Source organism: Hyaena hyaena, unplaced genomic scaffold, assembly GCF_003009895.1.
Source record: "Hyaena hyaena isolate Hyena2069 unplaced genomic scaffold, ASM300989v1 scaffold_67, whole genome shotgun sequence".
Classification (NCBI taxonomy): Eukaryota; Metazoa; Chordata; class Mammalia; order Carnivora; family Hyaenidae; genus Hyaena; species Hyaena hyaena.
The window spans coordinates 2,968,054-2,989,906 of NW_024080699.1; the positions used below are offsets into that span (position 1 = coordinate 2,968,054).

Below are 21,853 nucleotides of genomic sequence, written 5' to 3' on the forward strand. Positions count from 1 at the left end.
AAAAAAAAAAAAAAAAAAAAAAAAGAAAGACATCCAGAGACAGGAAGGACTTCCTGCAAAGCTCAACCACTCTCTGGAAAGGTCAGGGCTGAAAGCCCGACCACAGCCAACTGTTCCAACCTATTCTTTTTAATTTTTAAAAATGTTTTATTTATTTTTGAGAGAAAGAGTGTGAGTGGGAGGGGGCAGAGAGAGAGGGAGCCACAGAATCTGAAGCAGAATCCAGGCTCTGAGCAATCAGCCCAGAGCCCGACACAGGGCTCAAACCCACAAACCCACCAACTGTGAGATCATGACCTGAGCTGACGTCGGATGCTTATCCAACTGAGCCACCCAGGCGCCTCTATTCTTGCTTCTCTACCACACAGGACGGGGCGGGGGGGAGGGGGGCGGCAGCTGACCAGTAGGGCTCCACTTTTCCTCTCCCTTCAGGACAGCGAGGCTACACGGCGGAGATGGGGTGCAGGTGGCGGCCCCAGCCCACCAGACTGCTCCCCTCGAGCTGCTGCCCCCTGGCTGGGCTTCCCCCAGCCAGGGACCCAGTGTCCTCTGCCACCACGGTGCAGGCAAACAGAGCCACCACCAGAGCCCAGGTCTAGGAGGCTGCTCGGTCACTTCAGCCTCCTGTCAGCACGTCATGGCCTGGAGGGGCCAAGTGGAGATGCCTCATTGGACTGACGGCCACTGGGAAACCAGGAAAGGAAGTGCATTCGTGCGTTGGGGGGGTGGGGAGTCAGGCGCTGAGGGCCGATGCAGTCTGACCCTAGCCTGCTGTGACATGCCCACAAACTGCTGGCCCATGGAAGCATCTGGATGGTACACCTGACAGAGACAGAATCTGCTTTACACTAGTTTGGAGCCACAGATCTTGGATGAGCACGCACTAAGACCTTCGGTCATTAGCAGGGACAGGGACCATTTACTGAGTGCTTCCTGCATGCCAGGAACCCCTGGTGTAGCCCCAAAAACCCCAAGCTCCCGTGAACTCTGGAGGCAACCCCGCAAGGCTGTTTAAACAATAGTGAAGGAAGCTGAAGCCTCAGGGGTTGGTTCAACAGGTCCCACGCCCGGAGATGCAGACCAGGGATTAACACCTACTGCTGGCTGCCGGCACCACCTGGCTCCTGGCCGCACGTGGTCAATCCTGCGGGGCCACGCTCTCTGGCCACCCAGGGAGCCCATTTCGAGACACTCCCTTGCCGGCATCACGGAAGTACAGGCACGGATAGGGGCATGTCGTAACATCTCCGGGGCTGGTCAGGGGAGGTGGGGGGAGGTCAGGTGCTCGGGTTTGGCAGGGGGTGTGTAGCCAGGGCAGGCAGAGAGGTGAGGGTGGCTCCCCAGGGCCAAACATCAGCTTCCACCATGGACCGTGCAGGAAGATAATTTTGGGCTTGTTTAGGCTGAAAAGGGACAGGTAATGATATGGAGCGTGAGGAACAGGGATGATCAGAGACAGGTGTGAACTGAGCAGGGGGGCCCTGCCCCTTGCACAGGACCCACCCCCCGAAATCTACAAAGGGAAACTCACTGTGACAGGTATATAGAAAAGGGTCGAGGAGGAAAGCCTTCCAATTTGCAGGCATCCCAGCTTTCTGGACCATTCTCATGTACTCCACTGGATAAATGGGACCTGGCTCCTCAGAGTGTGATGCCTGGACACATGCTGACAGCAAGAGCATCCTCTGGGAGCCCAGTAAACAGGCAAATTCTCAGGGAGCCCCACCTCAGACCCATGCAGTCAGAAGCTCCAGGGTGCAGCCTGTGTCCCGGCAAGGCCACCAGGAGTCTGGGAACCACTGGGCAGACCACAGACTTCCTGACAGCAGGGCTTTTGTGTGCTTTCGCCAAGTCCTAGTGCACAGAGCAAGTGTAGAAATGTAAATGAAGGGAGGGCAGGGCCCGGGGCTTCTATTTCCTAGTGCCAACCACCAGACTCAGCACCTAGCAAATCTGCGAGAAAAGCTTGCCAATTAACAGTTTGCTTTGATTTTCAGGAGCAGACACTATGCACACTGTGTAACAAGTAGTAGGTGCTCAATAAGTATCTGCTCAATATTTAGCGTTTCCACCATGGCCTATAACGTGGGTCATAGTTTACCATGCAGCTAAAGGAAGTGCCACTGTTTACTTCAGAGAAATGAGAGAGAATCACAGATGCATTAAAAATCCTTACAAGGGGGCACCTGAGTGGCTCAGTAGGTTAAGCATCTGACTTCGGCTCAGGTCATGATCTCACTGTTAGTGGGTTCGAGTCCCACTTTGAGCTCTGTGCTGACCATCAGCTCAGAGCCTGGAGCCTGCTTCAGATTCTGTGTCTCCCTCTCTCTCTTACCCTCCCCTGCTCATGCTGTCTCTCTCTCTCTAATAAATAAAACATTAAAAATTAAAAAAAAAAATCCTTACAAGATCTCAGGGTGCCTGGGTGGCTCAGTGGGTTAAGAGTCCAACTCTTGATTTTCAGCTCTGGTCATGAGATCGAGTCCCACGTCATGGAGCCTGCTTAAGATTCTTTCTCCGTCTCCTGCCCCTAACCTCTCCTTCTGCTCATGCTTGTGCTCATGCTTGCACTCATGCACACTCAAAAAAACAAACAAAAAAACCCTTACAAGATCTCATTTGCAAGAAAGTATCCTTCATCTGTTCAGTAACCCAACTGCTTACATGACTGAAGGCAGGCAGAGCATGCAAAAGGCACCCGTGCAGCTTCAGGAAAGCTAAACAGAGACACTGGCAAGGTGGCTGAGGAGGGTACGCAAGGTGGCTGAGGAGGGTACCCTAACGCCAGTGACCTCTGGGGGTCAGAGCTGCAGAATGCAGGTCGGCACATTAGAGCTGGGGGTCAATCTCAGTTGGCCACATGTTCTCGTATGGCTTCAGAGCTAAGAAGAGTTTTTACATTTTTAAAATAATTTAAAAAAATTTTTTAAAAAGAAAAGCCTTACGTTGACACTTAAATGAAACTCAAATGTCAGCGTCCGTAAGTTCTGTAGGAACACAGCCATGTCCATTCATTGACAGATGATCTAAGTCTGTGTCCTGATGAAAATCGCAGAGCTGAGAGGCTGCAACAGAGACTGCATGGCCCAGAAGGCCCAAGATATTTACTCTCTGCGGAAACAACCTGCCAGCCTCTGCTGGTGAAGGCTCAGGGTAAGTGGGTATTCGGGGCTTTGCCACAAAAGCCACTGTGAGCTCCTAGCCCCGCCACGTTGGGTGCTGGCCATATTCCGAGAGAAGCTCCCAGTGTGGGCACACCTCATCCCTACACTCTATGCTGGCAGCAAATTTCTGCCCGCCCACCTGACAGTGGAGAAAACAGCCTAAGAGGTCTGGGGCCGGCTGCCCGCGCTCAGTGGCTCGCTAGCCAGCGGGTATCCTCCCCGGTCCAGGCCACACCACGCCCACCCCCATCCCTTCCCGGGTCTTCACTGCCAGGGTCTTGGCCCCCAGTGCCAGTGCGGACAGCGGGTGGGGGGAGACAGGCTCTCTGTGTCCACGCCCTGGGCCACTCACAGGTGTGGGGGAGTGCCGGTTGCTCTCCTCCAGAAACTCCTCCAAGGTGACCATCTCACTGCTCGGGGAGGCAGAGCAGGGCCGTCCCCCAGAGTGAGGCTGGCCCGCAGCCCTCCTCTGGATGCCCTCCTGGGGGAGAGGCCCGTTCCGGGGCGGGGGGCACTCATGGCGGCTGAGGGCGGCGCGTCCCGTGGTGCTGGCGTCCCGTGGCAGAGTGGCCGTGTCCCGGCTGGGGATCAGGTCTTCACTGCTGAAGCTCTCAGACCTGCCGTGGAGCTGGTCAGAGGAACCTGGGTGTGGGGCGGGACAGAGGGACACACGTGAGTCTCCCTCGCCGTCTCATCCGCCTCCAGCGGGCTCTGTGCTGCTTTATAGTCACCGAAAACAGCCCTGCTGAGGCGCCCAGGCCACCCATCTGGGCTACGACTCGGATGTTAAGAACGTTTGGAGGATTTCAGTCTGGCATTTAAAAACAAAATTACTTGAGATAAAAGTTGAAAGCTTCCGGTAACGTTTATGTTATTATTTAATATTAACAGCCTGAAGGCACCACACTCCTCCATCCGTGTGTCAAAGGCTTATTTAGCACCCGTTCCAGTTCCAGGCTACGGGGCTTCCAGGGGCTGGTCAGGCGCAAGCAGAGGAAACAAAGGATCTGTGAAAAGTTTCCAGTCTTGGGACCACACATTCTTTTTAAACGCACGGCAACACTAAGAGACGATACTGTGCGCTATGAAAGTTAAAAAAAAAGTCAAAGAATCGAAGTCATCCCACTCCGGCCACCACGGATGGAACTATGGTCAGTACCCCCCATGCTACAGATGAAGTAGCTCTGATTCAGAGGACAGGTGGGGGGCCCGGTACCCCAGAGTTGGTCTATGGGGATAAAGGGATTCAAATTCAAATCCACTCGAAGGCCATGCGTGTGCCTGAAACAGCACGGTGTGGACTCCACAGGGAAATGCCTGATGCGGCAGACCACGTGGTGAAGGTTACCGCCTTAAGCATAAAACGAGGCCAGAACCAAAGCCCCAAATAGAAGGAAAAGTGCGTGGAAGCCGAGGCTGACCCACCTTTCAGGTTAAGAGGCGAGCTGTCGCTGGATGCATTCCGACTGCTCTCCAAGCTGCCTGGCCGGGACACTGAAAGGAAACGACTCTCGATGTGAAGGGGCCAACAGGCAGGTGTCCCCCAGACGAACCACCTGACCCGAGGAAGGCTGTGGAACGAAGCACGTCCACGCCAGACTTCAGGCAAATGCCCCCGGAAGGATGGACTCAGGGGCTCTCCATCCCCCCATCAGGAGCTCCGGCATCACCAACGTGTGTGTGAGGCACAGCGTCCGGGAGGCAATCCAGAAGCGACAGCCAGCATTGTTTTTAGTAGTCTAGGGCCACAGCTTAAGACGATTTTGTTAACAATGGGAATCACACACACAACTCCAGACCGAAAGAAAAGGGCTGCTCAGGGTGAGCCAATGGTTGAGATGAGAGCGCCCGCGCCTATTACTACATAGAACTTTCTGGAACACGTGTGAGACCTGGTGGGGGTGGGAGCGAGGAGACGGTGGGGTGCACGCCTACATCCAGGGCACCTTCACTTTGCTGATCCATGGGAATGATCCCAGGACTCATTCCCCTCAAGAGGGGAGGGAGGGCTCGCTTTTCCTGGCTGTGGCCCTTCAGCTCCTCGCTTCCTCTGCCTCAAATTTCCATCTGCCAACGAGGGAAAAATTGAGCCTTCCAGGAGACAAGGAGCTTGGAGACAGCGGCTCGGCTCGCCTGGCTGCAGGAGCAGGGGCTGCGAGTAGATTCACTGCTGCAAAGGGCGGGCTGGCCCGTCAAGGCCGGAGACCCCCTTCTCCCGGCCCACTCCTCCAGGAGCCCTGCCCGCCTGCCCTGCACCACTGCTGGTCCTCCTGGCCCACGAACCCCTGGGGGACAGAAACTGCCTTTCTGTCATCCCTGCGTCAGCACGCAGCTGGTGTGGAGCCGAATAGCACAGAGAACCGAAGACACACTAGGAGGCGCTGTGCTTGCTGGGCCCCTGGGGACAGTTTGCTCTTGCTTCCCTGGGTCTATAGGGCTCCCAGTTCCCAAGTGCTGGTGCGCTCTGCAAATAGCAGGCATCTGGAAAACTCTTACTAGCAAACAGGGTTTGGGGAAGAGCCAAAACATCCTTAGTTTTCACGAACGGTGTAAAAGCAGAGCAAGTCCCCTCTTTCAGAAGGGAAAAATTTTAAAAAGCTGCACCTCTCTCTTTAAAAAGGAATTAAGTTTCTGGGGCGCCTGGGTGGCTCGGTCAGTCCGGTTGAGTGTCTGACTTCAGCTTAGGTCATGATCTCACTGTGAGTTCGAGCTCCATGTAGGGCTCTGTGCTGACCACTCTGAGCCTGGAGCCTGCTTCGGGGGCGGGGGCTGTGGTGTGGTGGGGTGGGGTGTGTGTGTGCGCGTGCTGTGGTGAGGTGTGTGTGTGTGTGTGTGTGTGTGTGTGTGCTCCTCCCCAGCTCACACCCAAAAAAACAAACATTAAAAAAAATTAGCAAGGAATTAAATTTCATTAGAAGAAAATGGTGATACAGATCAATAGGGCCTCAAAGCACTTTTGTTTACTCAACTAAGGCACTGAAAACTGCTTTTCCTTCCTTTTCCCGGATAAGAAAAGCAGGAATTGGAGTGCTTCAGTAAAAAATTCCCCTGGCGGTCAGCCACTGGAGCCCCAATCTGGCTCCCCAGTGCACCCAACAAAGCACCATGGCCAGTACGTCAAGGTGTGTTACCCTGTCCTTGGTGCAAAGATACATGGGCCCCTTACGTCAAACAGCTGTGCCACAGAGCATGTCCTTCCACTCATACGGAGTGCCAGGGTCTGTATCTGTAGGAATGTCAGCATCATAAGTCATTGAAGACCATGATGGGCAGGAGAGAACGCTATAGTAGCTCCTATGTTTACTGTTGATCACTTCCAAAATGAGCAGGTTCCTTGTGAGCTTTCTGAGTTTACGAATTATTTCTCTACCCTTCTAGGATTTTTGTTTTCAAAAATCACAAAAACCCAAAGTAGCTTTTAATTTTTTTTTTTAAATGTTTTATTTATTTCTAGGAGAGAGAGAGAGAGAGAGAGAGAGACAGCGTGAGCAGGGGAGGGTCAGAGAGATAGGGAGTCACAGACTGAAACAGGCTCCAGGCTCTGAGCTGGCAGTCAGCACAGAGCCCGACGCAGGGCTTGAGCCCACGAACCGCGAGATCATGACCTAAGTGAAAGTCGGACGCTCAACCGACTAAGCCACCCAGGCGCCCCAGCTTTTAATTTTTAAGAAGGCTGGTGTGATTCACGATTTCCCTTCTGCAGAAACTTGCAATGTTATCTCAATTAAACGGTCAAGTGCTTCATCAATTTCTAAGACTACGTATAACTCGGAGCTACTATGGAAAACTAAACTCCAACTGAGGACAGGGAGGGACCTCCCTGCACTCAGTGCTCCCTGTGTGGGTCACCACGATGCCCTGGCAAACCTGAGGGGCACCCCAAAGCAAGGGCAGTTGGAGCCTGTAGAAGCGAGATACTTGAGAAGTGGTGACTTCCGGGGTTCCTGGGTGGCTCAGTCAGTTAAGTGTCTGACTTTGGCTCAGCTCATACTTTGCAGTTCGGGAGTTCAGGCCCTGAGTCAGGCTCTGCACTGACAGCTCAGAGCTTGGAGCCTGCTTCAGATTCTGTGTCTCCTTCTCCCTCTGCCCCTCCCCAACTTGGGCAGTCTCAAAAATAAACATTAAAAAAAAAAAGAGGTGGTGACTTCCCTGTCCCCGGAGGTATGTAAGCAGTGGCCTCATGCCCAGGACCCTGGGGAGGGCAGGAAGGATCCTGGAGGAACTGTGGCCCCTCTCCATCCTCACTTCAACAGGATGACTTCACTTCTACTCATTTTGTATGTCGGACTTCCACACAGGACTGCACTTTAAGGAAAAGTACTGCAGAGGAAAACGAGTCTGAGACCCCACGCACAAGGAAGCAGCACTGATACTCACTGTACTGCCTGTGGTTGAACTCCAGCTCCAGGGACGGGTCCCAGAGGCTGTCATCTGAATTATAGCCTAGGGTGAAAGTAAGGTCATTGGTTATTAACACAGGGGTTTCTGGAGCACTCTGAAAAACTACGGACTCTTAGGAAAAAGTGTATTTTTATTTGTCATTTGACGCAGCAATCTGACTTCTAGGAATCAATTCTAGGAAGGGTTGCTTGAAAAGACTGTGTGTGATATGTGGCTGTGTTAGCTGGCATGCAGCTTTAGAAAGAGTAAGAAAGATCTCCCTGGTGTACGCCTAAGTGGAAAAAAGAATCAAGGTACATATATACCACTTATTTTTGCAGAAAGAAACACCAGGAATTTCGACGAGTAATGAAAGAAAAAAGGTATCCACAGAGTGGTTTTTTAATGGAGTGCAGGGGATGGGGGCTGAGAGGGGACCTTGAACACTGAGGACACCTTTTCACATAATTCAGGTCTCTGAATCTATATTACATATTAAAAAACACAGGGTTAGGGGCACCTGGGTGGCTCAGTCAGTTGAGCATCCAACTTCGGCTCAGGTCACGATCTCACGGTTTGTGAGTTCGAGCCCCGCATCAGGCTCTGTGCAGACAGCTCAGAGCCTGGAGCCTGCTTCAAATTCTGTGTCTCCCTCTCTGACCCTCCCCAACTCGTATTCTGTTTCTGTCTCAATAATAAATAAAGCATTAAAAAAAATTAAAAAACCCCACAGTGTTAATTTATGAAGAAAGAAGTCTAAAATTGAAAACAAACCTCACTGCATCACATTGTTAACAACCACACAGAGACATTTACCTGCAGTGAATTCCGAATGTAAGGCCCTGTGTGTGATCCTTAGTGAGATGGAACTTAAAGAGTAAAAGAAATCTAAAGAAAATATCGCTTAGTAGATTTCTTCTAACTAGTAATACTGGTATAACTTATTAAGCCATTTACTGCATATTTGGGGGAAAAAATAAGTGTTTCAGTAGACCAATTTCTGTATTAAAAAAAGGACACACAAATATGAAATCAAAGAAAAAAAATCCCCGTGATGTTAAATTTGAATTGGAAATGTTGACACAAACTTAGAATTATATCTACCTGTCCCATCTTTCTTGTAATGAAAGGGCCCAGAAGCAATGGCAACTTTCTAGTGTCTGGATCTCGATTATTAAATTCTGCTCTAGGGGTGTCTGGGTGGCTCGGTCGGTTAAGCGTCCGACTCCTAATTTTAGCTCAGGTCATGATCTCACAGTCGTGAGATGGAGCCACGCTCAGTGTGGAACCTGCTTGGGATGCTCTCTCCTCCCCTCTGCCTTTCTCCCTTGGTTGTACATGCACGCTGTCTCTTAAAAAAACAAAAAAAACAACAACGATCAATTCTGTTGTTCTGAAAAAAATCTGATTTACTTAAAGAAACAGCTGATTCTAAGGTGGGGGAAGGGGGTGAGTTCTGCTTGAAGCTGGCTATTTGCCCACCAGCAGTGAGTACTGGGGAGCATAAGTACAGAACGGCAGGGAATCGCATGGCCAGGGCTGGGTCTGCAGAGGTGACCCACCTTCCTGCAGGTTTTGCAGGGGTAGGAATAGCCAGAGAGGTTTCTCGGCTCAGGCCCTGGTTTAGGACTGGGATCTAGACAGGGCCCACAGGTTAGTCTGAAGGGCTGGACCTTGAGCCATGCAGGCCGCTGGAAATCCGAGGGGAGATGGGGTCCCGGCTCCTCCCTGAGACCAGGCAGGCCTTCTGTACCCCAGGCCCTGGGAGAACGGGGAGACTGCTGACTGCTGACAAGGAGCTCAGAGCAGGCCTGTCCAGTCAGCACGTGACACCATCCCCTTGACCTCCAGCAGCAGGTGACTGCCTCTTCCAGTGTCTGGCCAGGAATAGAGAAGGACCGCCTGACTGCCCTGTGTCCACTCAACTCCTCTCCCCGGTGGCGTTCGTGAGCTGTGAACAAGGTCGTGGAGCCAACCCAGGTGTGCCTTGAAGGCAGGGACCCTGTGTGCTCTGCTCATCAAACCAAGGTTCTCCACAGCCACGTTTCAAGAGTCAAGCGTGTGGTGGTGTGAAGAATAGTAATCCTTCCCAGCTCTCTCCAATTTCCAGCACCCCAGAGGCACCCCCTCCAGCTGCTGCTAGAGATATTCTCATGTCTCTAAACCGTAAGCAGGATGTCTTTTTTTAGTTTCAAGCAGATCTTCCTTTCTGTTGTAGATTTTAGCCTTCTAAGCTCTTTTCCCCCTAACTGCTCTCTTTCACAGCATCCTGCTCTTATTTCATGCGTACAATCCCCTCACTTATCTCGGACTCTAGTAACAACAGGCATTTCAAAGCTGTCACTTCTGTGCTTATTGTCTGTTTACTCTATGGCCTCATACTGGTTTTGGTCCCTGTGTCTGGAAGCTCTCCTCTCCTTCAGGCCCAGGGACCCCTGAACTTCCCTAGGCCTCACTCCGCAAGACGTGACTGTGCCATTCTGGGGGGAATTTCTCAAGCTTATCAGATGGCTTGAAGAACACTTGAATCTCCCGTCCAGAGGTGTGGACACGTACAGCCCCTGGCGCCCTGGGAGACATTCAGTTTGTAAGTCCTTCCCCAGATCCCCTTGTCCTCAGTTCAGGAGACATGCCCTCCACTCTCTCGAGTGACCTCCAGTTCAGAGGCTCACGTTTCCTCCATAGAGAAGAAACCTCCCAACTGCCAGCATGGTGGAGAGAGGGCATTGGCTGCATGTAGCCCAAACTCAGGTTCCCCTGCCTCCTGGAGCTGCTCACTTCCCCCAATCCCTGAAGAGTGCTGGTGACCGCAGCTTAGGATCGGGCCTCCGGATGGTGGCCGTCTGCCCCGAGTCACACGGCTGGTAGGCAGAATCTGTGCCTTCATGATGCCAAAGCTTGTGTACAGCTTCCCTCCTCCGCTTACCACCTCGCAGCCTGGGGTCTTCAGGAAGGACCCTGGGTACTTATCGCTCTTCCTCCGGAGGAGCCCACGACTCACCTTTGGTGCGGCCTGGGTGCCGGGAGATGGGGGTGGAGCTGGAAGGGGTTGTAGTGATGGCTGAGGTCGAGCAGGTCCGGAAGCTCAGCTCCGAGGGCCCAGGTTTCACGGCTGGGTCGGCGGAGGCCTCGGTGCGTTCAAGGCCGCCTCTGTGCGGGGACCCTTGCTTTGGTTTTAGGTCCCCAGGGCCTGGGGCAGAGAAGGACATTGAGAAATGGGGCTGCAAAAGGCCGTGCGAAGGCTGGGCTGCCACACTGAGGCCTAGAAGCAGGGGCACCAGGGCACACGGACCACAACAGGGACAGGGGCTGGGCTGCGGCTCCGACAAGAGGCTCCACGCTGGAGGCCCAGAGAGGCCGGGCCCGGCCCTACAGACGGACCCTCCTGCGAGCCCTGACAGGCCGGGAGAAGATAACTCAAGAGGAGACACCGACCATTGCTACAGGGGCCACATGGAACCATGGGGCACACGTGCCGTGTGCAACTCCAAGGACTGAACTACACAGTCCTCACTACATCTGCTCAGGGTCACTCCAGGCCTGCCGCCGTGGTTCGAAGGCCCAGCGCGTGCATCCCTCCAGCTAGCTTCACGAGCAGTTTGAGAAAGACGTTCATGGCCACACTAGCCACGCTAACTGATGTAGGAGTCTCAATTTCTGGAAGAGTGACTTCTACCTTGAGTCTTGCGCTTTTCTGCAATCGCTGTATTTTCTACCATGAACACATACTCTTATTAAACAAAATCTGTACAAAAATGTATTAAAAAAAACCTAACTCATTCCACCTACCTAGTAGTAGGAAAGGGGAGGGGTCTCTGAAGGGAAGGTAATCACCTTGTCCCACCACAGGAACCCAGCAGCTGGGGACCCAGAGCCACGGCCCTCCAGCCAAAGTCTGGACTCGCGGGGAAGTCTTCAGTGCCCAAATCTTACAACTTGAAACCAAGGCAAAATTTGGATTCTGAAAGATACCCTTGATGAGAAGCAAGATTCAAGTCTGGTGGAATGAGTTGGGACAAGCATCCAACAAGCGCAGTTAAAACGAGGAGCGGGGGGGCGGGGGGCGAGGAGGGCGAGGTGAGCAGACAGCACGAATGGCAGGAAAACAGGACAATCCCAACGACATGCTGGCGAGACAGTCCTGGGGGACCAGGAGCACGGTGGCCCGCGGTCCCCAAGGTGGAGTGCGGGAGACGAAGTCAGGGCCACACTGACCGGCTTCAACAGCCTGGTAGGGATGTGTGTATTTTTACGGTTAGGCTGATAGCCGTTTTCCACCGGTATTCTTACTGACGGCACTGGTAAGAATCCTTCCCTTTAACGTCAATTTGAGTAGCAATGGTGAGTCAATTCAAGGGAAAACATGGAAGTGATCATACAGGTGATAAAAAAAAAAAAAAAAAAAAGATGTGGTAAAACTCAGGAAGACCCACAAGAATGACAGAAGACAGCGAACAGTGCAGTAGCTAAAGGCCTCTATCGACCAGCAACCCTCCGCTCTGGGCGTGACTGCCGTGCTGATGGTCTTTCCGTCCACGTCCACGAGGTCAGAGGGCTACCGCACAGTCATAAAACTTCATTCTGGGCTGCCCTCGGGCTTGGCAACATCGATCCAATTATACAGGATGCTTGAATGGAGCAATAAATCCTTCAAAACACAGAGCACATCTGAAGAGGGCCTCGTCAGCAAAAGCCAACGATGCGGGGCTCTGACAAAGGAAAGGGCAGCAGTTTTAAATTTAGCTGCTTAAAAATAAGTCTTAAAAGAAAAAAATCTCACTTGACAGAGGCCGTCTATTTTAGGAAGCGAAGCGACAACAGACCGGTTTTGCTGTACACACGGGCATGACATAAGCCTGCAGGTGCGAGAGAGGGGAAGGCGGCCCACGGCCACCGGACTTACTGAGCACGGACATCCTGGCCCCAGGACCTGTGCACGGATGTCCTGAGGCTCCCCTAAATCTGTGCTGCGCTGGAGAAATGGTCCAGAGGGTGTGACAACTCATCTTCTCTCTTTTGAAATCAGAATCCACGCTGGCTACTTTAAGCTTGGCTTGAACTGGGGTCGGGAAGGAGGGGTCCACTATGGGTCATCTGGCCTTTAGGTACTCTTTTTTTTGTTTTGTTTTGTTTGAATTTCAGAAATGAAGGAGGATTACACGATGAAGACATATGATAAAGGAAAAGGATTAGAACTCTCCAATTTCTGAAAAAGGGACAGGCTCGTTAGGAGAGGATGGGATGTCAGAGGAAGACCAGAACCGTAGGCGTTTAGACAGAGTTGGATGGGCCGTTGGAGACTTGTCTTTGTCCTTGCTTTTGCTTCTCAAAAAGGGACTCTTTTTGCGCTGAGTTGCTAAATTGTTATTCCCCGGAATACCCAAGAGAGGAAGGGAAAAAAAAAAAAAAAAAGAAAAAGAACAAATAAATGAAATGAATAATAACAAATGACTCTAAATTAGCTAAATGTAGTCAGGAAATCAGAATCCTGTCCAACCCAGGAGAGACGGAAACAATACCCAGGACAAGCCCAGAACCAGGACTCGGTGAATCATTTATGCTCTGAGTCAATTTAATTAATTTTCCCGGCATCTCCGTGCCAGTGCTTCACTCTGCACGTGAGGAGAATGACAGACTGCTCAAGGAGCCAGCGGCTGAGGCGTTTTTCAATTTCAAGGTGTTAAATTATTAAATAAGGATGTTTGTTACTTTAGGACCCAGCTTCTCTTACTCATCAATTTTAATGACAGCCCCCTCCCCCCCCAACCCTCCATAGTGTGGCTCACATTCCTGTTCCTGTTCAAAGGCCTTGGAAAACTTCCCTAATGGTGTGTTTCTGGCCTGGCGTCATGAACAGCCTACCCTGAAGTATTCACCAATAACTCTGTAGATCTAAAATATCCTCTTTTGACAGTGTATGTTTAAAAACAATGAAAATACCACGTTTGGCACCAACCCTGCTGCCAAGATCCTTTTAGATCTCCCGCACTACCTCTACTCCAACCCCACACTTCATGGCCTTTAAAACAGAGTCCTGTCAGAGCAGACGCTCAAGTCTTACTTTCTGAACACGTAACATCGACACAGCTGATGTAACCCACTTCTCATTTAGGATTCAAGCCATAAGGGATCCTCGGGTTATTTCTTCCTCCACAGCACCACCTGGTGGCCGGTAAGGGACCTCAGCTTCCGCCGCATGTATGTTGAGCATCTTCTGGGACCAACACGGCTTTAACAGCTCACAGTGGTCAAGAACTCCAACCCTGCACCCTGACAGACGTGAATCCCAGCTCTACCAGTGATTACACTGGCAAGGATTTAATTTTGCCAAACCTCACTCTCTCAGCTCTGAGGAGGGATGATTAATCGTGCCCACCGGACGAGGTGGTTAGGACTCAATGAGACAGGTAAAGCATGTAAATTAGCTACGGGGATGCCGAGTCCAGAGGAAGCACCCCACGCATGGCTGCCGCTATGAATAATCGCCCCTGACCTGCCCATTCATGGATCAGCTCAACAGTCTGGACCAGCCAAGTACTTTTTTTCCTCCCAAAGTTTTGCTAGCTCATTAGACTGACGGTAGTTAACTCAGTCAATTTATAGAATAATACAAGTGGAGGGGATAAATGGCCAACATGAAAACCACAGGCAACAGGGCCCCTCTAGAAACCAAGGTTAGGCTTCCTTATCACTTGACTGCACATGAGCCTTTTACCTAATCTGATCTCCTGTAAAGAAGGGGAGGGCAAGCATTAGTCGCCAAGGTGTGTGCGTGTGCACGTTTTCTCCTCTGCATTCAAAAGTAACAAAACAGGACCTCGCATGGTGACTGCCCCCCCACAAAGGCTTGTGCATGTGCCACACCCACAGGGCAGCTTGTCACCGCCAGCCATCAGCACCTGGGGACACAAAGGTCTCAGGCTGGTCTTCAGATAGTCCTAGCGTCCTGCATGAAAGTTTAAGTTACTCAGGGTGCAGGCTTGGCAGGTTTATGGGTAAATTATCCACTAAGCACCATTTAAAAGTGATTTTGAAAACTTAACAATTTTTTATGGCCACCGCTGTGTTTGGCTCATTCTAAGACACACATTCCTTCCCATCTCTGAAATCAGGACACAGCTCCGATGGCGTCAGGAAGTCACGGCCGGCCAGGGGGTACCTCTGATAAAACGGTCACTGCCACTACCAAGTTACGTTGTTCCTGTTTTCCGTTCCCACCTGTGCAAGCCACCCAAGCCTTCGGAAGAGTTCTCCAACAAGCGTGTAACAAGCTTCCTGAGTGGTAGGGCACTGCCTCTTCTGACTGCCAGTGTTTTTGCTTCCCGGTGGTATATTAAATAATGAGGCAGCGTAGAGCTGAGAGCCTCTAAGATATGATGAAACACAACATACACAACTAGAAATCCATTTCAGAACCTCTGGCAAACTCCAAACGACAGGCCTTGAGTGAAAGGGTAAGCCGTGCCGCGTGGCCGCTAGGACTCAGGGACAGTCCTGAAGATCTCGCGTGCGTACAGAACGGGTTAAATGCACCTGGGATCTCCCTAAAGGAACAGCTCACTCTAAATCTTTGTCACATACAGCCCCACCACATACACCACCGAGCGTGTCCCTACAGCGCCTGTGTAAGTATCTGCTGTGGACAACAGACCCTATCGCAGCGAACGTGCCGAGCGATGGTGTTCATTCTAAAATGACAAAACTGTTACAGGGCAAAGCCGCTGACGTGGATGTGTATCTTTTACCTGGCTGCTAACATACACGAAGAGGCAGCTGCGTGTGCACGAGGCACCCTCTTCATGCCCCTCTGCACACGCGTGCACATCCACGCCCCATCTCTCGCCCCACCCCTCGAGGCACGGCCATTCGGAGCATCCCTTCCGGAGCCTGGCTGCAGCCCGGCCGGCCACTCGTACCTTTCCCCACAGGCCCGTTGAGGGCGTCCTGCTCCTCTGCACAGCTGGAGCCAGACGGGGCCGTCTCGGGACTGTCTGGCTGCGACCGGAGGGGCTGAGAGGCAGATGGCGGCGCCGGGTCTGAGGACTCCAGCTGCAAGGGAGGGCTGTCTGTGGTTGACTTCAATCGTTCTCTGGAACCCTCCTTCTTTGGTTTGATGAGTTTGACTAAGGCTTTGGCTCCAATCCAGTGGTTTTTCCTAGTTACGAGCAGATTGTTAGGAGGATGCAGCCGACCCGCCTTGCCCCCCCAGCAGGTCATGGGGTGGAGGGGACCCTGATGGGAGCTGGACTTTCCATCACAAGCCTGGAAGCCATTAATTTGGGACTCAGAGTGATGGTGCTCTTCGTCACCATAATCAGTGGATTTGGGGCTCAGGGGTGGAACTTAATTCTCAATTTGAGGCCCAGGGATGGCAGGAATGTGCACTGCAGCAGACATCCACACTAGTCTCTGGGGAATACAGAACGTCAAACATGGCCACTGACCCTTGATTATCCGTGCAAAACAAAGCGGTGCTGTGCTAACCTCATCTGTGTCCTCTGTTCTGTCAAAATGCTATTTTGGAACAGAATCACAGACTTCCTCATCTTCGGTTAAAGTTAACAGGGAGCGAGGTGAGCATTCTTCACCCGGTCTGTGGCACCAAGGAATGCGGGAGAGCGGGAGGCGGGTCGAGGAGGAAGCCGTTTCAATTAAAACCAGTGAATTTCAAAAGTAAATGACAGCGTTCAGCTGACTAGGAATGGGGGCCTCCTGACACAACAACAAAAACTGGCTCTGAAACTAGACAGCACCGTGTCTGCACAAACCCCTCGGTCTCCTCATCTGGGCCTCCATTTCTCTGACAGACAGAAGAGTGAGGCTGAGGTTCTGAAATTCTGTGGTTCACCAGAGAAGCCTTGAGGCTTCATGGCGATTCTGACTTTGAGGCTGGACCGGCACAGGACCCGAGGGCCGGCTCCTGCAGGGGGCGGGGAGGGTGGGACAATCCTGCTGCATGATGCTGGCCCTGCTGGGAGACAGAGCCAGCCCCACAGCCAGGAGGCTGCTGCTCCCTGGAAAGAGGAAGGTCTGTATTTGTGAGGCGCAGGGGTTCCCGTGTTCACCTGCAGGGGGTGCTATACCAGCTTCCTTCCCAGGAAACGGAAATGTCATTTGCATCGTCCTGTGAAATCCTGAGACAGAACCTGACACGGGAGCCCACGTGTCCCATTTTAACGGCTCCAAAAACCACAGACTGCCTGCCTCCTTGGAAGGGCCGTGGCTAAATTAAGCCCAAGTCTCCTCAGGGTCAGCTGGCATCCGCCGTCCTTCACAGGACAAGGCCGCGTGCAGAGGGCGGGGCTGAACGTCCACCTCCCTTCCGTCACGGAGCGGCCTGCACATGGGGCTCTGTGGAGCAGCGGCACAGGCCTTAGAAGACGGGAGTTTTCACCCCACTCACGAACACGGAAGCTCTCTGCTCTGGGTCTAAGTCACAGACACGTCAATCAACTCACTTCTTGGGAGCAGGGTCATAGAACTTGTACTGATCCATGATCTTCTCCTCCAGTTTTTCCTTATGTCTCCGTAAGGCATTTAATTTGTCTCTGTGAAGAGAGAGGGAAGGAAGGGAGGGGGGGGAAGGCTATCAATCCAGTTTTAATAAAATGTACTTACTTCATCAGCCCAGCCCGAGACCTTTTCTGGGATTCAGACTCCATAATGCTTGTGACTCTCATGATCATGAAGCTGGGAATGTGCGAATAGAAATGTCTGGCATGGGTCCAGGAAGCCCTGATACCGTGAGGAGGCTTGAGGTGCTAAATCACCTAGGGTCTGGGTGCGAGTCAACTCAAGGGAGCAAACTCCTAAACACCTGAAAACTTGCATATTTCTAGAAGCTCTAAGGACCTGGCAGGCAGGTCTTTCAGGACACTGGGCATTTGGGGGCGGACATAGCATGTGCACATTAAAAATACCTTTGGTGGTGGCAGGGGGTGGTGGGGCAGGGGAAGGTATGCCCTCAGCGAGTCAGTTTAGCAAAGTTAGACCTGTGACCTGGACTTATTCCAGTGCCGCTTTCTGAGAACATTCCACCAGGCCAAACTCAAAAGCTTTTGGGGCCAGACAGTGAAGATAAGGAGGAGCAAAGCAGGCCTGGAAGGTACAGGGGGAGCAGTGGGCACGGTGGCCCAGGCAGATGGCCGCCAGGCAGGGATGCAGGAGGCCTACAGGGCAGACCTGCCGAGTTTTCAGAGAAGCCAGAAACTTCGGTCATGAAGCAGCATGTCCTGATTTCTAAATACTGGAAACCAGTTCACGTTTTCAGAAACACAGAAAGGATCAAGACGCCTCTGGACCCTGGGGCTGCCAGAGGGCACCTCCGCGTCCCAGGAGAGTCTGGCCTTCCTGATATGAAGGGTGTGCTTCTGGCTGGCTTTATCTCAGGAGTCACGGGGGTGGTGCCCTCTACACGCACTGCCCGGCCTCTCTGTCATGGAGCTGCAGAGGCTCCACCCAAACCAAGGGCCTGGGACGTCACCGCACAATGAACGCCCCAAGAGTGACAGCTTCGTGAACCTCTGGCGCCCGCCGGGAAGCCCCACTCTGTACCCAGCCCCCTGGCTTGATGTCTGTGCCGTTCTTCTGTCCTCACTGGCATGCTGCTCGGCCTTGATCACTTCGGTGGCCATGGGGCCCCACAAACACACAGCAACGCCCCGCAAGCGGGCACTGCACCTCTGCCAGGGCCCAGAAGGGTGCTCGGCTCAGCGCAGGTGCTGGCTGAGACCCGGGCATTCCGCAGACACTCTCTAATGCAAAACCATGATCAAATCGTCCCCCTTGGGTACCAGGCTCTTATTCTTCTCGTTGGCACCTGCCCAACCCCCTGCTGGCAGCTTTTATCAGCTGGGTTACAGGCAGTCAAATCAGTCGGACCTGCCTTAAATTTACGGCATGGTTTTCAACGTAAACCATCCTCCAGTGGGTGGCGACCCACCGCTACGGGAGATGAAGACAGAAAGGTAAAGCAGCAGCACCTTACGCTGGAGAGCGGGGCCAGCGCGCCAGCATTCACCGTGACGGCGTCCTTTGGCCAGCCAGCTTCCTCTTGTGTTCCCCACGCTGGCCGGCCGTTCCCACTCACGAGGGAGGACAGCCCGCCCACCATGGCACAGAGTGGTGAAAATCACCCCAGATCCAGGAGATGGATCTTGGATTGCTCGACTTCTAAACCATGAGGTTTCCAGGACCGGGGCTCGCCCCCAGACTTCTGTTTCTGGCAGCTTCGTCGGCCCTTCTAGACAGGCATCCTTTTGGATGATGGCATCCTTCCTGGCAGATCCAAACTCCTGAGCTGTGCACGGAAGCCCTGCTCACTCAGCTGAGCGCCCACCTCCTTATGCTCTGTGCATGTTCCCCGCACACAGCCCACTGCTGGGCTGCACCTTTAGGTCCCCCACCTGCCTGCCTGCCCCTCATCCATGTCCACAAGAGAGCCCCATCTCCCACCGCCATGTTGCCTTCCATGTAGCTCAGTGGGTGCCCCGCACAGACGTGCTCCTCCCACAGCCCACCAGCCCTCCCAGTTCCTGGCCCCCAGGGAACCGGATCTGTGCACCCCACGGGGCCCGGGCCAGAGCGAGCACTTCCGCTACCACCAGCTGAGGGAGGATGACCACAGCACGGCAACAACCCACTTTCCAACAGTCCAGGCGCAAACAGACACGGGTGACAGAAAGACGCCAGTTATGGCACCTGTCCTCAGCCTTCCACTTGGATTCTTCCCGGAGATACTTCTCATGGGCATTGCCGTAGTTTTAAAAGTGACCTTAATTCCAAAAGCAGATTCTGAAGCTTCTGATGGTGGGCACTGCCTTTGAAAAGTGAACAAGAGCCAACCACCACCACTTACAGAAACCTAGAACCAGTCCAGGGAAGCCAAGAGGATGTGCGGGGAAGGTGGTCCGTCCCCTTGCTCTCTGGATGCCAACAGGCTCAGCGCCATTCTGTCCTCAGTGTCACAGGCCCTGGATGGGGCCAGGGAAGCCTGAACCCCCCCTTGTCTACAGGTGTCATCCCCACAGGCGCCCTTACATGTACTGCTTCTGCTCCTCGTGGTACTGCTCCTTACTCTCCATATTCTGCTCTAGAAGCATCTGGTTCTGCTGGCTCAGCAGCTGGATCTGGCTCAAGAGGTGATGATTTTCTTCCTCCAAGTTTCCCTTCAGACGGGAGAGCAGCTACAACACAGATCGACAGCGTTTCAGACACTACGTGATCCCGTGATTCCTTTGCTGGGAGTGTGGCTTCCAGGGGAAGGGCCACGTGCCCGGGGACGTGCGCCCCTCCTCTGCCAGCGAGAACCCGCAAGGACCAAAAGAGACAATGGCATGGGAAGAGCTGAACTCCCTCTGCACCCGCTCTGCCCACTGGCAGCCACGAGCAACATGTGGCCATTGAGCACTTACAACGCAGCTCATCTGAACTGAGGCGTGCCAAAGTACGTGACAGATTTTAAAGGCTTAGTAATAGTAAAGAACATAAAAGATCTTTTGGATACACATCGAAACGATAATATTTTAGATATGTTGGCCAAAACAAAATATATTATTACAATTAATCCCATCTGTTTTTACTTTTTTAATGTAGCCACTAGAAAACATTAACGTGTGCATGTGGCCTGTGCTGTTTGGCAGGCAGCTCTGCTCCTGAAGAAGGTCGGTATCTCTTTTCTGCAAAGGGCCTGGCACTAAGTATTTCAGGCTTTCCAGACTGGACGGGGCAGGGGCGGGGGGTGGCGCCTTTTGCAACACAGGAAATAGCCACAGGCAACAGGTAACTGGCCTGGGCATGGCCACGTTTCCATAAAACTGCTCACAGACACGGACACTTAAATTTCCTAGCATTTCTGGGGTGCCTGGGTGGCTCATTCGGTTAAGTGTCTGACGTCAGCTCAGGTCACGATCTCACCATTCATGGGGTCAAGCCCCACGTCGGGCTCTGCTGGACAGCTCAGAGCCTGGAGTCTGCTTCAGATTCTGTGTCTCCCTATCTGCCCCTCTCCCGCTTATACTCTGTCTCTTTCTCTCAAAAATAAACATTAAAAAAATTTATCTTTAAATTTCCTATCATTTCTACTTGACACAAACTATTCTTTTGATTTCTCCCAACCGCTACAACTGTAAAAGACAGTCTTAGTTCATAACTGTACACAAACAGGCAGTGGGCGGGATGTGACTCACGGGCCGAGGTCTGCCAACTACTTGTCATGGTTGATGGAGCGGGAAAATCCCAAGCTCTGGCTTCACACAGAGCTCCATTCCACCACTGTAGACCCTAGGCTGGGGTCTGCTAGAAATCCTAACGCACTGCCCTGTGACAGCGTAGCCCATGGTGGCTGAGGCTCCCTCTGGCTGAAGGTCTGGCCCGCACCTCTTCCACATGCCCCTTGCCCAGCCCAGGGGGCCTTGAGGCAGCTGGGCCTTGGTTTCCTCAGCTGTGATGGCCCACAGGGCTACCACGAGCTCAAAGGAAAAGGCCCCTGAGCGAGTTTCTGGACAAACGAGAGGCAAGAGGAGCAGTGTCCTGGGGCCGGTGCCGTCCTCGGGGCATCGTGAAGCTGGGGAGCTGCCCAATCCACTTTGCTGTGGTCTTGTCTGTCCTGGGGCCTGTTTATGATTTCATCGGAGACGGTTTTTGCCATCTCAGAATACAATTTCCAACCCAGTGCCCCCAAAGGGCTACCTCTGCCCCTCTGGAAACCCGGGCACTCCTGAGTAAGCTCTATACCAGCTGCCCCGGGGTATGGGATCCGGAGCCAGAGTCAGCCATTCACGCCATTTCTTGAGAAGAGCGTGGATACTGAATCGCAAAGATGAAAGTGTAGGCACAGCCAAGGGGATGGAAATAAGTCTGTGCTGTGCTGTCCCCACACGGTGAGAAGCCCAGGGCAGGCAGAAAGGTGTTTCTCACGCACCTCTGCCAATCATGGTGTCTGTCTCCCCTTTAAATGCCTCAGGAGCCCCGTGCCACCACCCACGTGGTCTTCGAATGCCGACGCCACGTCCCGAGGACTCACCTCGCAGCGGTTGTCCAGCTTGGTCAGCGAGATGTCCAAGTTCTGGTGCTGCTCCTTCAGCTCGTCAAACCGTGCCTGCCAGCGGTTTAGCTCCAGCTGTGAGCTGTTCAGGGAGGTTTTCAGCTCCTTGGTGTGGGCGTGCAGCTCCTCGTACTCCCCCTTCAGCTGGTGGTGCAGGAAATTGACCCTGGGGGCAGAGAGCCACAGGCCAAGAGCTGAAGAGCCATCCCTGCTGTGCAACCTTACCCAAGAGGGTAGCCTCTCTGGGCCTCGGTTCTTTTACGTG

General features: G+C 52.8%; 1 protein-coding gene across 2 annotated transcripts in view; it reads right to left on the reverse strand.

The window, feature by feature from the left end:
• CCDC88C (coiled-coil domain containing 88C) overlaps positions 1-21,853 on the reverse strand; it is a 131,311-nt gene that overhangs the window by 2,816 nt on the left and 106,642 nt on the right. The window contains exons 22-30 of one of the 2 annotated variants that reach the window (XM_039232514.1): positions 21,568-21,754; positions 19,584-19,729; positions 17,003-17,092; positions 15,461-15,699; positions 10,546-10,734; positions 7,542-7,607; positions 4,590-4,658; positions 3,517-3,806; positions 1,109-1,403 (exon numbers count right to left, since the gene is read on the reverse strand). In XM_039232514.1, coding sequence (XP_039088445.1) covers positions 1,278-1,403; positions 3,517-3,806; positions 4,590-4,658; positions 7,542-7,607; positions 10,546-10,734; positions 15,461-15,699; positions 17,003-17,092; positions 19,584-19,729; positions 21,568-21,754 — 1,402 coding nt within the window. In that variant the 3' untranslated portion in view covers positions 1,109-1,277. Of the gene's footprint in view, positions 1-1,108; positions 1,404-3,516; positions 3,807-4,589; positions 4,659-7,541; positions 7,608-10,545; positions 10,735-15,460; positions 15,700-17,002; positions 17,093-19,583; positions 19,730-21,567; positions 21,755-21,853 lie in introns of those variants that run through there. The other variant, XM_039232513.1, reaches the window with a different exon arrangement.